Source organism: Corvus cornix, chromosome 3 (assembly GCF_000738735.6).
Source record: "Corvus cornix cornix isolate S_Up_H32 chromosome 3, ASM73873v5, whole genome shotgun sequence".
In the NCBI taxonomy this organism is placed as follows: domain Eukaryota; kingdom Metazoa; phylum Chordata; class Aves; order Passeriformes; family Corvidae; genus Corvus; species Corvus cornix.
The window spans coordinates 39,496,850-39,516,440 of NC_047056.1; the positions used below are offsets into that span (position 1 = coordinate 39,496,850).

General features: G+C 41.9%; 1 protein-coding gene across 1 annotated transcript; it reads right to left on the reverse strand.

Moving 5' to 3' along the window:
• Positions 1–7,650: 7,650 nt before the first annotated feature.
• Positions 7,651–19,144, reverse strand: MPC1 (mitochondrial pyruvate carrier 1). Its single transcript, XM_039569565.1, has 5 exons — positions 18,959–19,144; positions 13,813–13,816; positions 11,202–11,298; positions 9,431–9,563; positions 7,651–8,659 (listed from the first exon to the last, which is right to left on the reverse strand). Exons 1-5 carry the CDS (start codon positions 19,027–19,029, stop codon positions 8,641–8,643), a joined length of 324 nt encoding a protein of 107 aa, XP_039425499.1. The 5' UTR covers positions 19,030–19,144; the 3' UTR covers positions 7,651–8,640.
• Positions 19,145–19,591: the final 447 nt, after the last annotated feature.

Consider the following 19,591-nt stretch of genomic DNA (forward strand, 5'->3'; position numbering starts at 1 on the left):
GCGGGCCGAGCGTTTGGTCACTCGCTGTCAGCCGGCAGGCACACTGCGAGCCCCAGCGCCAACAGCCTCGGCCCTCCTTCAACTGGGGGTGCCTGAGGTCTCCAGCACCCACTTGGGAGCAAGCCAGGTGTTCTCCCAGCTAGAATGGGTGGGGTACAGAGAAATGGCATTAGGTGTAAACACCTTTTTCCAGAGACTTGCAGTGTGGCGCTGTGTGGTCTGTTAGCCTCTGCCCCTGGAGGAAGGGGTATGGCAGAGGCCATCACGCGGTGCTGTGTCTTAGCTTTGCCTGCTCGTTCCCAGCGTCATTCCATCCTCCATCCACTCTGTTCAAGCCTGGTCATTCCATGTAAGTCTTCCCTGTCCTGCTCTGTTCAGACGCTGCCTCTGTGCCCCCTGGGGCTGTTCCTGCATGTGTGTCTCTGCTGTTTGACCGGCCTTTGGACGAACACCTCAGCACTGGTCTGGGTCATTTGGGGGGGAATGAGGCTGGTGGCTGGGGGAAGGGGTCCAGGTGCTTGCAAAGTGACAGCAGGCAGCAGCGTAGGCTGGGGCAGAAGAGGAAGATGAGTGATAATGGCTGGGCAACCTGCTGCTGTGTGAATGAAATTTGATAAAAGCCCGGGCAGCAGAGCACCCCGTGAGGCTCTTAGGACAGAAACCTTCCCTTCCCACCCCCCTCCCCTCCCCACACACACTTAGGAAGTTTCCTATGTGCCTTCTACCTTGGCTTTTAGGTGAAACATTTGGACACAAACTATACCTTTCCAACCTGATGACAGGCCATTGGCATCTCAGGAAGCTTTAGGTCAAGGCTAAAATTAATAATGGGAGAAACACTTGCAGACATGGCAAAATGTCACCTGAGGCAGGCAGCATTGCCGTACCTTGTGAGGACCTGAGCAGGGAGGACAGTGTATAAGGGAACAATATAACCATGACCCTGCAAGCGGGGGAGGAGAAACGGGAGAAAGAATGGACAGGGTATATGAGGGTATATCTGAGTGTGCACAAATCATCTTCCTTAGTAGCCCCCAGACTTGTAACAAAATTATTTGTTACAGAAGTGTTTTAATTCCAAAGCATATATGAGAGCAAAATATAAAAACAAGAAAGTACTCTTTGGGCGTTTTTTCCCCTCCCAATTTATAGATAGATATGGATAGATGCAGACAATTTAAATCTGAGTCTAGTCTTCTGGTCTGTGTGACTTTAAGCAGGAGTTGTTGGCTGTGTCTTGGATTACTGGTGGCTTTCTGGTTGTACAGGGAGTACAGGCAGGAAAGCACCTGGCAGAGAGCAAGCTGAAGCTGTTCTTTTGTTTCTGCATGAACAAGTGCACAGAGAAAGCAGAGAAGAACAGTGCACACTCGGGCAGTGTGGGGTGTCCAGCTTGCATCCTACTGCTGTCCCATCTTCCTGCCTGCAGCTGCCTGGGCTCTGCAGCCAGCCTGGAACCCACAGCTGTTTCACTCCTGAGCGAGGCAAGGGGTGGTTTTTGTTTCCCTGCTATTTTCTTGAGCAGCAGGTTGTCATAGTCACACCAAATGTATTTTTCCTAGTTTCCCTGCTCAACAGAAATTCTTAATTCTCTGTACTATCAGGGAATACCATGAGACAGTCATTACCTTGCCAGGAAAAAGAGGCAGTTTGGAAGGCCTATGATATTCAGTGTTTCTGTGCTGATGAACTTCAGCTGGTAAGGCAGCAGGATCAAAAAATTACTCTTATTTTCTAAAAAGCTCAAATTCTTTTGCTAACACAAGTCAAAATAGCTGGTACAAAGTATCATTATGCCTTTAGATCACAAACCTACCACCTCTGGAGCTAATTTCTGGTTTTATGATGACAGTGTTACGGATTTGCAAGCCTCAGTTTCTCTATTCATAAGGAATGGTGCGGTTTGCTTACAAGTTTCATTGATTCTTGACCTTACTGTTTTGCATGTATCTGCATCTAAATTCAAAGCTAACTAGAAAATCTGCGAAGTGATGTTGTCTGCCTGAAAAATATGTGAATTCAGCCAACTTACTGAATTGATGCAGTTGGTGGCATACTTTTAATGTACATAGAGCAGTGTCTGTGCCCTTCAGTCTTGTAGCTCTAACAGCTGTAAACCTGTAAACACTTATTCCACAAAAGTAACAGTCCTGTGATTGCTCTGTCACACGTAGGGCTCTAATGACCTGCCCCTCCCCACCTTCGCACTTTTTACCTTTGAAAACGGGATATTTGAATGAATACTGCTGAAAGGTTAGTCAGGGGTTATAAGGAATGTTAAACAAATGATCTTACAGAGACCTACTGGGAGCAGAGTAGAAAACAGAAAATATAGACCTGCTTTGGGGACTTGCCTATTCCACTTGGTAAGACTCCACCTCAGTCCTGCTGTATGGAGCAAATACATCACACAAAGCAGCAGCTTCTGAAGCCATCTGAAGGGAAGCGAGCTTAACAGTGGGGAATGAATGCCTTTCATAGCTTTTGAAAAGATCCTCTGCTTCTGAAAATGCAGCTATAAACATCTTTCAACAAGCCTGCATTGCTGACAATAACAGGTAGAGGTGATCCAAAAGCAGGGAACAAGGAAGCAAAAGCTGAAAAATGTATTCCCTTTCTTATGCCTCAGTTCAGGAAACCCATCTTTTCTGATTTGTTTGACCCCTCCTGCAGACCAGCCTAAGTCACAGGCCACGTGGCGGCTTCATCCAGCTTCATGGTAATTGTTTCTGCTGTGACTCAAACCTTTCCAGATCCAGTCATCGCTTCTCTAGTAACACAAAGTAACCTCACTCACAGGTCTCTGGTGTAGAAAGCTGAGGGATACAAAAACCAGCTACAGATGAGCTATTTCCCGGTGTGCTTGGCAGGTGTGTTTATGATTCACAGGAACACTGTGAGCTACTGCAAAGCTTTGGAGGGAAAGGGAATAGTCTTTGTTGGCTCACTGTGGCCAAAAGAACACATGCAAGGAAGTACCAAACAGCCTTATGAGCTCAACTCTGTGTGGCATCATGCACTCAGATCAGGTAGTGCAGACACTTGGTCAACTGATAGACTACTGGAGACCCTGCCAAATCTTTGAAGCCGTTCCTGTTACTAACAATAATCCAGCTGAGAGCTGAGGCTGATGTTTATCGCGTTACAGTATAAGAAACACAAAGTAATAGATAAGTTACTGATCACACTGCTGGCTTTGTGCTTTGCTTCCAGGTGACCCACAGCATCAAGCGTGTACAAAAATACCTTCTAGTTGTTGCTTTGCATGGCTTCCCCATGAACAAATGCAGCAATTGTTTTAGGATTTTAAGTCATCCTAGGTGCAAGGAGACATGGTATATCCGAATCTGTAAGACAGGAACATTTGAGATAATCTTGCTACTCCCTTGGCACTGAAACAAGTTAAAATCTGGAGATCTTCCTGTCCTTAAACTGTGATCTCAGATCCTGTCAGACTGCAACCTGATGCAGTGACAGATTAAAGAGGACTAATACCTTGTCCTGTCAGGAGACACCTTTAAGATTTCACACTACCACATTTCCTCTTGAAAGAGGCTATTGGTATCATTTACATGACTCCGAGAAGGCATCCCTTTAGTTAATACAAACCTTAGGACAAGAAACACGATACGAAATTACTCCCATCAGCCTATAAATCAATATTATTTAGAGCAAGTTACAGCAATGGTTCTCCCCTGAGTAAGTTATGTACTAAATGTTTTCAAAATTATTAAATACTTTCAAAATTTTAAGTGGCTTACTTTGTACCTTTACATTTTTCTAACACAGTGGACCAAATACAGCCACCATGTAAGTGCTGCCGTAACCGACATTGCCTTTTCTTGCACCAAAGGCTGAGTTTGGACCAGTTATCCCCATACAAGTTTCACTTAATGAGAAAGACATGACCCAGATTTCAGACGAAACGAATAAGCGGAAAATTCCTAGCCTTGTTGCCATAGTTACTTGAAACCTGCTGTTAAAGAAGGTGGGAAGAAAGGGAAAAGGATGAAAAGCAGGAAAAAAAGAGAGCAGTATCATGGTCAGGCTTAGGCCATATGATAAACAGAGGTGATGATCTTGACAGAGCAGGACCTCAGTGATGACACTCAGAGCAGGTTATCCAAAAACCTGGTATTTCTGCTTTCTGGCTGCTATTGAATTGATTCCATGGACATTGGTTATTTTTAAGTGGTTACCACAGTGACTAAATGCAATGCATTGGGATTAGGTATTAGATCTGCAAAGGCAGAAAAGGATTGGGTGGGGAGAAACAGACTTCTCCACAATTAATTTAATAAAGAAATTGCCTAATTTTAAATACCAGACTGATTGCTTTTCCACTTTATAGAAATAGTAAAACTTGCAGCAATGTCTTGCTCAATCACAATAAACTTTTTAGCCTTTGTGTAAGTTGGCAACAGAAATACTCCAGCTCTGTAGAAGCAGAACTGCAGACATATCGCACCAGGCAGTGAGCACTGTTCTTCCCCAAATGCAGACATGATCAATGTACCCTGTGAGACACAGGCTGAAAACCTAAGAGAGCTGGTAACTGTGCTTGTGAATATTTCCTGTATTACTGCTTTATATTCTACTGCTAATTTTCATGTCTGTCACATGAGCATGAAGAAACACACTGTATTCATTAAGGGCTTTGGACTAAGTGATATGAACATATCACTCTAAGAGGTTTTTTTATTACTTGTCTATCTCATCTTTTTATTCCTGCTCTTTTTGACTGCCTTCACATTCTTATTACTGGCATGTAAAGATATAACCTCTGTCTGCACCTGTAGCAGTGTAATACAGATTCACGTACACTGGAAACACAGTTGAAGTAAATTCATTTGATGCTCTACATATTGGTTGGACCATAATACAGTTTGTATCAGCATTCATGCAAGAACCCAGGGAAAACACTGGAGTAGTTGTAAGATTCGTTAGTCCTCATCTAAGACTGTATTTTCTAAGCACTTTATTTCCATGTCAAAACCTGTCTTAGACGCAAGGAGAAAACTTTTTTTTACTGCCTTTCCTGTCTTTAAACTTACTGAGACTTCCTGCCCCCCACCCCCCCTCCCCCAGTTCTCTGCTGTGCTGTCCTTGCTCAGATGACACCATTGTGCTTTGCATGGAGAATAAAAGGTAACCCTCAGTCCTGTGAAGAACTACATTTTACTAAGAGTGTGTTTTCTCTGAGAGCTGGCAGGCTGTATTGGTAGCACTGTGGCCAAGAGATTTTTCTGCTGGTTTAGAGTAGGGAACATTCATTTTATATAGAAGTCTTAGAAGAAAAAAAACCAAACCAAACCCAAACAAAACAAAACCAAAAAAAGAACCAAAAAAACCAAACAAAAAAACCCCCAAAACCAGCACCCATACATAGCAGCAATGGCTGAAATGATTATAAACCATGAGACAGTTGTATGAGATTGAACAAAATTCACTATCAGTAGGTGTTACTACACTCATTAAAGAATCCTTGCAATTCCTTCTCTTCTGACCACACAATTATGATTTCTGTCCGTTAATTATTATGCTACTAAATGATTTCCACATGTGAATCATAAGTCATCAAGCTTCCAGATCAAGGACACTGAGTGTTGCAGTAGCAGAAGAGATTGTGAGCTACTTTGATGCCATAGTTACAGTCTTAAGTCATCCCTTTAGAAAGTCAGTCATCTCCAGCTCAAACTGGGGAGAAAAGGGGAAAGACAGACAGACCAAGAGCTTAGCTGGTACTGTCTTCCCCCTTGAATTCCTAAGGGTGTTGCATTCCTTACCAGCAGTGTAGCAGGACTTGCTCAGAAAGGTGAGAAATTCTTTTCTGTCTGAAGACATGAAAGCAGACAGCAGCTGTTGCTACAGCAGTAACCACTGCAGCAAGAGAGGAAAGGCCATGTGGTTCCCATTCCTACTGTGGTGGAACAGAAGCAGTACACACAGAACAGTGGCTGGGAGCAGAGCAGCACACGCTTCTAGTACCAGGACATATCCTACAGATGAAAGTTGTTATTAAACCAAGCTGTGAAATTAAAACCAAGTAGGTATTTCAGAATAATGGCAAGTACAGACAAGCCCTACAATCTTATAAATCAAATGCAAAGACTGAGCTCTAACTTATAATTAACCAGTGAAACTCACATAGCCCCATTATTTCATCCAGTGCTACCTGAGGGGAATAAGAAAAGAAAAAAAAAGGAAGCCATTAGTGCCAATAAGGTATTCAAACTCAGAAATACAAAATCGCCATTCTTCTTTCAGCTACTGTTCCCCTTTTTGGATTATCCCAAGCAGCCCCATCCCAAAACAGCCATATGCCAGTGTATTTCAGTGTTTTGTGCCAGAGGTGGAGGGTGCAGACTAATCATACAATTATTTATTGCAAGAACTCCTTATAATATTCCAATAACCCCCTTGCTCCTAGCAGCTTTAAACAAAGAAATGGTATGTAAATGGCTTGATAAATAATGCTTTGACTCACACAGGCCCCAAGCCACTTGGTGGCACTCTGCCCATATAAACTATTTTTGTCACTAGGCAGACCCAACAGGTTCTGGAAATCCAGCCCAGGCTGAATTTCCCACCCCAAACAGGGCACTGTCCCTTCAAGTCCCATGAAAAATGCTTTACTGCCACCCCTTCCCCTTTTTAAAGTCTGTATGGGCTGCAGGAAGCATCACTGGTTTAAAAATCTAATCAAAGCCAATTAGAGCCCACTTTCCAGCTGCAATTCACTCTTGCTCTAGTCCAATATGAAAGAATTTGATCCTTGTCACAGTAAATGGACAAGGGGAAGAAAGGAGGAGAAAGGTAGAAAGAAGTAAGAAAGTATGGTGCAGCTACCAGGAAAATGAGAGAAGTAACTCTTGCAAATGGTATTCTCTGAGTAGAGAAGCAAAGACAATCAGGAGCTAATGAACAGTGATCAAAGCAGGTGAGAGTAGAGTACAGCCTGTAATGCAAGCTTCACCCAAAAGCAGTGTAACACATTTCACACCTACAAAGCTCAAACTCAGTTGTAGCTTATTTTTCTCTCTCCAGAAGTAATATAACAAACTATAAGGTGCCAAGATAATCAGCTGTCCTTATGTGCTTGTGCCTCACTACTCATTTGTACAGAAGTCTAATAGTGCTTCTATTCCAGGAGATAGGGAGAGAGGGGGAGTGACTACTTTTGTGACAAGAGAGCAGTACTGAAGGGGCAGCTTTATGCAGTAACTTTTCTAAAGCAAGAAGCAGCAGTCAGTACCAGCTTTACCCATCCAGTAGATGTGCTGTCTTAGCCTCTTCCTTGTATGCCCATCAAAAAATGTTGCCATCGCAGTAGAATTAGAAGATGGTCAATTAAGACTTGCTCTAATTGCTAGAAGACAGTATGTAATATTGAGTTAGTTGCATAATGAGAGCTCTGAATTGAACCCTGCCTATTACAGCAGGACTACTCAGTCTAAGTACCCACACACTCTCTTTCCTGCTAGGGGGAAGAAGTTTTAGGTATTACGATCCAGAGGACACTTACCTAAATTCCATACATACCATTTATTTTTTCAGCCTGTTTTTGCTTCATGCTGTTACAGTAATAAAGTGACACTCCATAATAAAATTTCACTTTTGGGTCTGTTATCACAGTATGAAAAACAAAACTTTTCCAAGTGTTCAAGAGTTTTATTGCCATGTGGAACATGTTTATTGTTCAAAAACGCTGCACTGAAAAAAAATCTGTAACATACATTCTCACATTCTTTGCCTTTTATCTTTACAGCAATGTAACTTTCAGGCAGATCATGCACGAAAACCACTCTCACAATGAAGTCAAAAACTACTGAAAGGCACTTTATGTCTTTCAGATATTAGACTCCAAACAAGTTTAGTTTTTGCCTGTGTAAGAATTACATATATCTAGAATAACTCAAACAGTAGGAAAAAAATAAAATCTACTTAGAACTTCTTAAAGAAGAGTATCAAACTTTGTTGCCTTCCTTCATTCAGTGCTATGCTTTTGTTTTTCCAAGCCTTCTTTAAAGAGTGTGCAACATAAAAATGGATGTTAATGAAGTCTCTTTACTGAGACAAGACATGCAGTGAGGGAAGAGGGATGGCTGCTCACTTCCAGGCTGCCTATCTACACATTTGTTCTTGTAAATTACAAGCCACTGCTTAAGTTAGAAAAAAAGAGATAGAATAGGAATGAATGCACTCAAGTTAAATGGCTTTTAAGAACATGTTAATACATAAACAGTGATAACGCCTACAGTTCTGTTTACTGACCTCTGTTCATGTTGATTTTAAAATTAGTTTTGTCAAACCATCATGGGCCCCTTTTGTAGACTGTTAGATAAAAAAGTTGGTTTTCAAATATTGTTTGTTATTTGGGTGGCTAACTTTTTATTAAAGGGGTAGTTATTAAACATCAGTAAGGCAGCAAGACTTTAAATGTAATGGTTTACATTGCTGAATAGTACTTTTTAAAAGGCAAGATAGAAAAATTATTAGAAGAATTCTTGGTATGGTCATATTCCTAATAGGTGTTTCTGTTTCATCCCCACTGTAATTGTCACAGCAACTGTAGATGGCATGCCTTCTTGGTTGTAATTCAGGATGAATACATTCCCTGGCTTATTTCAAGTTATATTTTTAGTTGTGTTTCTCCAGCCTGCCAAAAGAAAAACAGCTTTTGTAAGAGTGAATACTAAACTACAATTGCTATTAAAAAACTCTGAACTTACATTAGAACTTTATGAATGAAGGACATTGGTCAGTGATTTATGCAGAGACAAGTCCAGTTGCAGTTTTGTAGAGTCTCATTTTTTTAATTTATAGTTCAGTAGGTTTAATCCTCCTATTGCTCCACACAAATTTCTTGGAGCAGAAAAGAGAAAAGCCATAATCCTGATTCATCAGGATTGCTTGGGGCAGCATCTGCACTACTTGCTACACAACGAAGGTGTGAGACTGATTGCAGTCTGTTCCCCAGGCACACTCACTTGGCCCTACCTCATGTATAGAACAGTCAGCTCTGATAGGTTTTGTGTGACTTCTCTTTCCCATGTACAACTCCTTCACAGTTTTACGGATGTTTCCATCTCAGCAATTAGTTGCCAAGATGGACACATGCAGACTAACCAATAGAACGCACGAAACCACCCCAGAAATAGCCAGCAGCTGCTGAAGGCCCTGTCTACACTCACTGCTGACCATAAGGGCTTCCTGCCTTTTCTGTGTGCAGACCTCAGAAGGTTCAACGGAGGTGCAAGGTAAAAAGTGCTGCTACTGAAAACAAGCTTGTTAACAGGTTTGCAAAAGGTAATGAAGTTAAAACAAGTTCAGAAACCATGCAGAGCTTTGCACCACAGTTAAAAATCACTAGCAGAGTATTCCAAGAGCCATCAGTTTATGACTTCCCCATTTTAAAATGTTAACTTGCCTGTATTTGATCAGTCGTCCTCCTTGAATAAGTTGTGCAACTTCATTAGTGAAGTGGCATGCAAAAAGAAGCCAGTTCCTTGGCTGCACTTTATAGGCAAATCTCATGAAAGTCAAGGAGTAACAACATAGTGCTGCAAAAGATGATAGATCTTATTAAGAGATTGTAAATATCTGCATTTTGTTGAATCATAAGTTTCCTACTAGTACAATGTAAGGACAGGTAGAACATTTGTTGCTGCTTTTGAGTTTTCCAACAGCCCTACAAACATGTCCAGTGTGAGGATCTAATGCAAGGAAACACAAACAGTGCTCATTTCTGCTACACAAGAAAATCTACATGGCTGCAGCCTTCCATAAGAATTCATTTTGCTCATACACTATCCTGTGATGCAACAGAAGTCTTTTTAGTTTATTATCTAAAGTATCTCAGCCAGGAAATAAAGAGTTTATCCCAAGGATAAATGGTCTGTCCTATACAATTATTCTGACAATTTCCAAGTTGAAGTATTTTTAAAGACACTAGCCACTTAATACAGTTCTTTCTGGGAACATTTTAAAATGGACTTTAAGATCAGGAGTTTTTGATGCCCAGGAAACCATGAACATTCAGAAACATGAACCTTTGTTACCTGCTTTCCAGAAAGATGAGAAACTATTTTGATCTACTCTCCTACCATAACTAAATTTAAATACAGGAAACTACAACCCAAGAATTTACTAGTTTTGTAAACTTCTGACAGGCTTAAAGAAAAAAAATTGGTAAATTAATAGTTCAAGGAAAACAGCCTTTTTTAAACTACAAATACTCTTTTTTCATTTCCCGGGTTCTGTACACACACCAAACTATATACACCTGCAAAAATTTAAAAAAGCATCTCAACACTGCTGAGCTGGGTAGCTGCCACCAAAACACTGTTTGCCAAACAGCTTTGCTGTACTGAAGACTATCTAAACTAGTCTTCTGTCTCAAGGAAGCTGATTCAGGGACTGAATTACTCTAAGCAGAGCCTAATGATGATGAGGCTATAAAATTCCTTAAGCCAAAGGTATTGTGCTTGTAGGAAGAAGAATTACTCTGAATTAAGTTAAGTGAATTAAGGAAGAGACATAATGCCAAAGTTAAGCTAATAAATTAAAGCTACTAGATTTCTAGTCCTAGAAAAGAATTTGAATATAGAGGCAAAAACTATACATGTTCCAAAGAAAGGTGGAAAAATATTGCTTATGCATTTAAAAATAACTTCTCATTTAAAAATAATTTCTCATTAAGAGTCACAATAGTCTCTCAGACAACTACTTTGCAAAGAGTTAAGTCTTTGCTGCTTCTTGCACCCTGCTGACCAAGCATTACCATTTCTTCAAGTAGTCAGTGTTGATAAATATTTAAATCTCACACTAACCACAAAGTATCATTGTTCTTTATAGAAAGAATAAAACTGGGTAAAGAGATACATTTTGAACAAGTGTCTGCAATAGTGCAAGATAACAAGAGTTATACTTCAGGAGACAGTCTGGTCTCGAAAACTGCTAAGGTTCAAGACCTGCCTCACTCTCCCCTCCCAAATTAGTGGGAAGCTTTCCAAAAAAGAGCCCTGCAGTTTTTCAGTACCTCAATTTAAGTGGCCTCTGAAGTTATGTAACAAGATATCAAATATCTACATCTGCTTTGATCACAAGTTTGCAGACAACTAATAATATATCATTGCTTAAAAGACAAAAACTGTGTTCTGGAGTCAGTTTACTAACAAGAAGTGTGTCTCAGGTCTTACCAAATGTCATTCGGCCACTAATAATTTCTGGCGATTTCTTCATGTCATTAAAAGCAGCAACAGGAAGACCCCAGTTGGCAACTGGTCCCCAAAAGTGCTGTGAAGAGGGAAAACAAAAATAAAGTTAAACAGAAACAAAGATCTCCTGCAGTAGTCTTACAGTTTTTTCTTAGACACACAAAACTAGAGGACAGGGTTATGGGTGAAATTCCAAGAAAAGACAGAGACTATTTTTAATGTAAGAGAGAAAAACTAAACCTTTCTTTTAGTGGGATCTACTCTTCAGAAGGAAAGGTACAGGAACCTACTCTGGATCTTCTTTCAGATTGGAGAGGAACTACTGTAAAGCCATTGAAATAAAATTTTGTGTAATTACAGCCCAGCAGTCATTAAGCATCTGATTTGCATTGTCATATAATAACTTCAGATTTACAGTTCACTTCTGTGCATAGAATTAGCATTTCTCTCTTTCAAATAAGACTCCTCAAAAATATAATGAAAATGTAAGGACTTGATGAAGTGAAGAATTGAAATTGTTTTTGTGTTACGCGGAGGATGAAGAAATGCTCAGCAAGCATCTTCTTGTGCGTCCTTACACCCTCTCTTTGAAAGAGCAGGGCCAGCAAGCAAAGCAAACTGCTACCCTGAGCTTCATCTGCAATTGCTGAAACAACTTAGTGATTACTTAAAACTCAGTGATTCAATGAAGGTCAGAGGAGAGCAGTTAGCAACAGGTGTGTACACAAACAGAAAAAACAGAGACAAGAAGTGGAAAGAATCAAGTCAGAAAAACTGACAAGAGTTTATTTTGATGGGTATTATATAAAAGGCTCTGAACTGAGAAAAATTGTATGACAAGTTCAATTTTCATTACTATTGTAAGCAACAAGGCTTCACCAGAATCCTTTGCACAGAACATGCACACAGTATTTGCATCAGCTTCTTGTAAATAGAAGTTCATTCTCAAAAGTAACTTGGCCAGATATGACAAAAGAGATGCACCTTGCAAGAAAAAGCTTTGCAGATACCAACTATATCCATTCTTCTGACACTTTCTGTAACTGTAATGTGTTTAACGATTTGGAATTCTCAGGGGGTATTTAAATTTCTTGCAATTTAATTCTAAGATACTCTTGCCAGTCTTGCTATAACACTACAGACAGACTAAAAGCCACACTTCATTCCTGTGCTTGCAATACACGAAACTTAGCTAAAAAAAATAGAAAGAAGTGAGTTTTAGTTACACACACTGTTTTGATAGTTCAGCTTTAGTACAATATGCAAAACAATACAGTATTTCTCCAAATTCAGATTTACAACAACAGTATTCTGAAGAACAGAATAAAAGCATTTCTTTGCTATATTCCTACTGGTAGGAAAATTGACATCTTTAATGGTTAAAGCCTCTCAAGCACATCAGAGGTAACATGGCATAACAGGGAAGAGTTGCATGACTACATGGTATTCACACTGTACCTCTGTGTATCTACAATACCACTTAAACACAAGATATGTAGCAACAGAACAAGAACATTCACAGAATTCAGCAGGACACAAGATGTTGATTTGGAGGTTTTAATGGAGCTATTTAAATAGTTTTAAAGGACAATAAGAGGACCAGAAACAACTAGTCACAACCATGACTACTTGCACAGTGAGAACGCAAGACACCTTGTGTAAGCATCACCACACCAAAGCAAACTTTAAGTGGAGAGACACTACCTGTATTTGGGGATGGTTTTAGTCATTTCAGGGGTCTCATTTGAACACTGTAGTTTATGAAAAATAAGCTTGTTTTTTTTGAATCTATGAAATCTTTACAGCTTTTAAGAATCTGAGTGACAACTTCTGTTTTGAAAGGTAAATTAAATCAACTTGACATTTTTACTTAATCAACTGCCATTAGAACATAAGGAAATAATACACTATAGATCATGGACCACTCGAATTCAGGCCATGTAAGCTGAAGAATCCTCAGTTCACAAAAGTACTGCAGCAGTAACTTTTCTCTGCTGCCAAGGAGTTTTATTTTGGAACCGTCTCACTTGAGATGGCTATCAGACTGTAAGCGCCACCAGGCAGGTAGCCCTTTGAAGTCTCCACAGACAAGAATTTAACTATACCTATACAGTTTGTCTTTGTCTTGGGAAAAGAACAAATCTTTCATAACATCATGATTCACAGTACAACAGGCATAAAACACCCACTTCCAGTTCCAGAGGCAAACTGAAAGGCTCCAGGACAGAAAAGTGTAGTGTGAGTTATTTTGTACATTTATTGTCTGGGTTAAAGGCCATTAAAGATAAGCCAGGTAGTTTGGTTATGTACCAGTATTGCTGTTATGTAGAAGAATGGTTTCAAACTGCTCTGATCTCCTTAGCAAGAAGTATGGAAAAAATGAAGCCCCTTTAATTTAAGATATTCTGAAGGAGCTAACATTTGGTCACCTTAACCTCAGACTTGCAATTAAATATTCCTCGTGCATCACTCCTGGAGGTTTGCACTATGCTTTTCAGTTGCAAACAAAGTCATAACAGTACTAAGGGAAAAAGACAGCAAGTTACTGAAGCCAGGAAGAACGTGAAATCAGAAGTCCCCTCCCTTTTCTTACCGTACTGTTCAAGTGCACCATCATTGTTTTCCATTCAAAAAGCACATGAAAGAAAGAAGACAAAAACCCACGTTAGCTTGTTTCATAATTACACAGACAGAAGTGTACCATAAATAGAAGATAGGCAGAAGTCAGGAAGCTGTCATGGCATCAACTTTGATCAGTGTATTAGTGTTAAAAAAATCCCATTTCCCACAAGAGCTGTCACTGTAAAAAGTGTTTGCTGCTCTCCTTTTCCCAGCTACATAAAATCCCATTAGGGTCAGTGGGAGACATTCAACCCTTCACAGCACCCAAGAACCCACCCCAACTAGTTTAAGAGATGCCAAAAGACATCTAGCTTTGTCATGACAAAGCTAAACAGCTAAAATTCTTCAGTGAAAGCTTTGAAGTCACTTGGAATTCTCTGTGTACCTCTGTAAGTAGGTCAAATCAAAGACTACCAGATCCTGTCACTAAGTTCGGGCCAACTGTGGCTGTACCAAACATGAGCTATAACACATTCTCAGTGATATATGCAATTACACTTCAGTCAAGTATGGGATTCATTTAAGTGATCATCTAGGTACTGGTTTATGTAATAACAATGATCTATGCATAAAATGTAAGATTGTTACTAAGCTTTTGTTTCAGAACTCTTAAACACTCTCTTTCTAACAAAGATACTGATAAGACTTAGTTCTGAATTATGACTTAAAAGAAGGCATTTCTTATGAGAAATAGGTAGGCTAATAGAAAGCCTAGCAGTGCTCTGAGCTGCAGAACACTTTGTAACTATCGCTTCCCTCACACTGATTTCCATGTTCATAGATCACCATTTTATAAATAGCTATGGTAAGGAAACAGTCAGGTCTACCTAGGAAATCACACAGGATCTGCATTTCAGTGAGTCTTTGCTACAAGTCACAGTTGGTTGAAGGTGCTTTGTTAGCATGCCCTTGACTAGTCAAACCACTTGGTTTTTGTTTTCTGTTTAACTGATCGACAGCAATAGTCAACTGAAGTTCACAAGACAAGTGTACACTTAAACTTTTTCATAAAACCCTAACTAAACAAGTTCAGATGTGTCTCCTGGCACCACATTTTCGCACCAATAGAAGCCAGCCTTAATTTTTGAAGTGCAAGTTGTTTCCAGGGAAGAGAAAGCCTAAAATAGAATCAAACTGATACTACTATAACAGAGTAGGCAGCTCTAGCTAAGGTCTTGTAAGGTTGTCCTTACAATCACATGGGAGTGGAATAGTTATTATACTTCTAGAAGAGGGTAAATCAAGGGCATATAGACTCTTCCAGGAAGCAGGCATCCAGCAGCCAAGCGAGTTGCAACAAATGCACCATATCCAACAGTGAGGATACTTCACCATGTGCATGCATCTATTTCTGAAATGACTCCATTCCAAATTAGTAGTTTCCAAGGACTTCAAGAACTACATTCAGTCCCTTGACAAAGGAAACACTGTACTAGAGTTTTCAGAACTGTGGATAACAACTGTTGGATTTACTCATTCAGTCTCCAAGTGTCAGCTTTCTGTTTAAATGTCTAGATGTCACAAGAGGAACCCAGGGCTGTTCAATACCTTGTATCAGTACTAAGTTCATTCCAAAAAGGCTATAGTGGGAAAGATTTAGTTTTCTAAAATTTCTGCACATATTTTCCTCATTCTGACAATAAGAATATTAATAGGCTAGATACCATTCTGCAAATATAGGTGAACTGTCACTATTTGTTTTCCCCATACTGCCACCCCTTAAGCGGAAAGGGCACTACCCTTCTGCAAAAGGGCAGATTGTTCAGTTCTCAGGGCACACAAGACAAGCAGGTGCTGTGTCCTTCAGTTTCTAGCACAGATCACAGAGGACTTTTTATTTTAAAGTTATATCTTCACGTTTAAAGATTTACTAAAGAGGACTGAAGATCAGCTAATTCTAGTTCTATTACTGAAGAGAACTCCTCTTAAGTTTGTTTGAATTAAAGAAAGTTCTTAGACAGCTCATATCAATTTAAGTGCTCAGGCTTTCCAGGGAATGAACTATGGCTATTTTAAAGCCCTCTATATTAACAGAGTCACTACATTTGCATTACCGATCAGGAAGAGAGATTTCAGATAGTGCCCCAGCAGACTGCAATCTCCATGCTTGTTTTTCTATTGCCAGGAGATTTTTGGAGTCCTTGGAATTCATTATATGACAAAAGCAATTTAGGCTTCTACCACAAGAAAATGACAGCTTGTCTAGAATGATGTCTTCTCTCTTAAAAGAGGAAGAAAGTTGATTTATTGGATGTTTTTCAGAAGACATTTTAAATCAATACAATAGGAAGTAAGAGGATGCAGCTGCCTATTAGTGGCTTAGATAATATGACATCAGTGACAGCTGCCATTTTTAGAATCTTGAGAAAAAATGCAACTTCAGGTTCACAATACACAGAGCTAGCATGCTTTAATATGCTAATCAGCTAGTTTTAAATTAACATTACTGCTGCATTTTACAAGAAGCAAGAAAAGTAGACCTACAGCTCATTTTGAAGCATTAAGACATAGTTAGGGTAAATTTTTGTATGATTTACAGTCATTCAGATCCCTATTAATCACCACTAGAGAAAAGTCAATACGAAACTGGCAGAAAAAATAATTTGTAATGATAGTTTTAAAAGCAGTTTCTCCTGTTTCTTTGTGCAAGATCCAAAAGCTAACCTATGACACCATAAAGCAATTCTAAAGCCAGATATGTCCACCTGAGCAAAGCGACATGGATTCATTAGGCTTGCTTTCATGTTTGCAGGTTATGAAGCTGAAATTGAAGCTACTTATTCCAACAGATGTCTGCAAGTTTTGATTGCCCCAAGCCATAATAATAGAGCACTTAATCCACCACTTTGGGTAACTTCATTTATTCTATTGAGGGTCAAGTAATCTAAAGCCTAACACTGGTATCCCTAACAGTATCTTAATTCATTAATTCTGACAAACAAATTTCACGTTTATAAAGCCTTGATTCCCTGCAGTGATTAGATGCTGGTTTTTAGAACAGACACCATAGTCTCAGAGCCTTAAGGACACTTTTGCTCTATGAGCAAAGAGAGAAAGAATGGACTTTTTTTCAGGATAGAGTCCTATAGTCTGGGAAAGAAATCACCTTCAGGAAGAAATGCAAAGAGGCAACTCTCCATTTCTTCTATGGAGAAGACAGACAAGCCTTTTATTGACAGCTATTTAAATTTTAAATGCAACATAAAGCCAATAACTTAGACACTTACCTCCTAGTAAGCAAGAAACAATGCTGAAAGGCCAGAGCAGATGGAGCAATTGACTTTAGCCCTTCATGACACACCCAGTAACAGAAGTACAAATGAAGCAGGTACGTTTGTATATAGCAAGGCAAAACACATTCCATCCACAATGGTAGAAACCTGTGGAATGCTCTTTTTATTGCAATACAGTCATATATACAGCTTGTTTGAAGACTAGATGAAATACATCTGAAAGTTTTTTTTAAAAAACGTTTTCAGTCTTGGGTGAGGAAAGATACTTCCAGTAACTGTGGTGGCATTAGGAAGCAGCTGTTATTTCACCTGGATGTTTGTTTTTCCAATTATGAAGCAGATTACTGTTTTAATGGCCATTTACATGCTTCACATGAATCCTGTTACAATTAACTAAATGTTAACACTAATATGCATCTATCGAGCTTACATGATATCCTCAAGACTTTCAAAAGGAATCACAGAAGCCTAATCTGGACTTTTTGTTTTGCTTCAAGGTTGTTCTCTTCCTTCTTGTATTTTTGTCCCACTGTTTCTGTGGATCTTGATTTTGTGAATGTCAAACGAACCCTCTGCTTAGAATCATAGAATGGTTTGAGTTGGACAAAACCTTAAGGATCATCGAGTTCCAATCCTTCTGCTATGGGCAGGGACACCTTCCACTTAACCAGGTTGCTCAAAGCCTCATCCAGCCTGGATCTGAACACTTCCAGGGATGGGGGTCCATAACCTCATTGGGGGCAAACTTTTCAGTGCCTCACCATCCTCACAGTAAAGCATTTCTTCCTAGTATCTAATCTAAGTCTATCCTCCTGAAGTTTAAGGCTTTATTGAGCCTTTATTTTATAATCCCTCATCCACACAGGCTTACACCACCTCCTGCTACTTTAACGAAGATTACATTTCTCAGGTAAGCAGATGTCCTCCTACATGCTTGCTCAACATCAAACACCAGTTACAATAGATGTAGGTAAAATAGCAAGCAACAGCTATAGTGAAAGGTTGCTCAACCACCTTTATTAGAAGAGACCATTTTTATTTAGTTAGTTTTGTCAAACAGCCTATCAGCCAGAGAAACTTCAGCCTGCCTACTTGAGACTACTCCTGCACAGTGGTTCAACCAGATTTAAGTATGCCAAAACTGTTCTTTAACGCAGTCTTGTCGTTTCAGTCTAGAGTGCCATATCCCTTACCACAGCACGCAGGACAAAGCTTGACACCAGCACTGAGCCGTCTGGGAGGTGACTTAAGCCACATTCCACGACAGTGGAGCTCTAACGAGCCTCTGAAAAGAGGTACCTACTTACACGTACTCAGAGATTCAAATAACTGAGCTTCAGACTGCATCCGTGATCAAGCTCGCTTCTGCCCATAGCAGGGCAAAGCTCTTTCTGCCCCTGTGGCAGGCAGCAGTCAGACCGTCCTGGTCCCGGGCTCCTGTGCCCGCTGCCACCTCTGTGTCGCAGCGAGCCCCTGCCGGCGGCGGGGCGGCACTCGCGGCTGTCACAGCCGGGAGGGGAAGGTCACGGAGGGGCGCAGCTGCCGCGGCAGCTTCAAAGCGCGCCGCGTCACTTCAAGGTCAAAGCCGGTTTGCCCGGGCCGGGGCGGGACAGTGACAGCCCCGACCGCTCCTCGGGCCGAGGTGACGACACGCGAGACAAGGGGAGCGACAAGACCACGACACCTCCGGGCCGGCTCCTCGCTTCCTTCTCCCCCCACCCAGCCGCCGGCGAGGGCGAGCTCGCCAGGGGTCAACCCGTGCCAGCCGTCCTACCCGTCCCGGGCGCCCCGAGGCTGCGGGGTTCGGGGACGGGACACTGGTTCCTGCCGCCCGCCCGGGCGGGGCGGTGGGCGCGGCGACGACGCCCCCCGTGCCGCGCTCACCTCATCAGGTAGTCCCTGAACTCCTTGCTGCGCAGATAATCCGCGGCCTTGCGGCCCAGCGCCGCCGCCATGGCGTCTCGGCGGCAGTGGGGAAGGGAGCGCCCGCCTGGCCCGGCCGCCTCACGCCGCGATGCCGCCGCTACCGCCGCCGGTGACAACTGCCCCGCGCGCCGCCCGCCGGCCGCTTTACGGCAGCGCGCGCGCGCCCCCGCCCCGTCCCCGCGGCGCTCTCGCCGCCCATTGGCCGCGGCGGCCCCGCCCCCCGCGCGCGCCCGGCCCGGGGAGACGGTCGCGGGCAGGGGGAAAAGCAGGGGGCCGTAAAGCAACGCGGCGGGAGGAGGGGGGGAAAGCGTCGCAAAGCGCGGCGGGGAGGGGTCGCCGTGGGCCGAGCCGCCGGCGTTCCTCCGCAGCCCGCGGGGCAGCGTCGCGCGGGGGCTCCCCGAGCCGCGATTGGCTGCGGGGCGGCAGCAGGTGGCTTCCCATTGGGCGCGCCGCCCCTCGCGGGACGGGGCCCCGCCCCCAGCGGCGCGAGTGGGGCGTGAGGAGGGGCTCGGTTAGAGCGGGGGGGCGGCAGAGCGCCGGGAGGGACTGAGTGGGGAGGTCATGGAGTCTCCCTGTCTGGAAACATTCCAA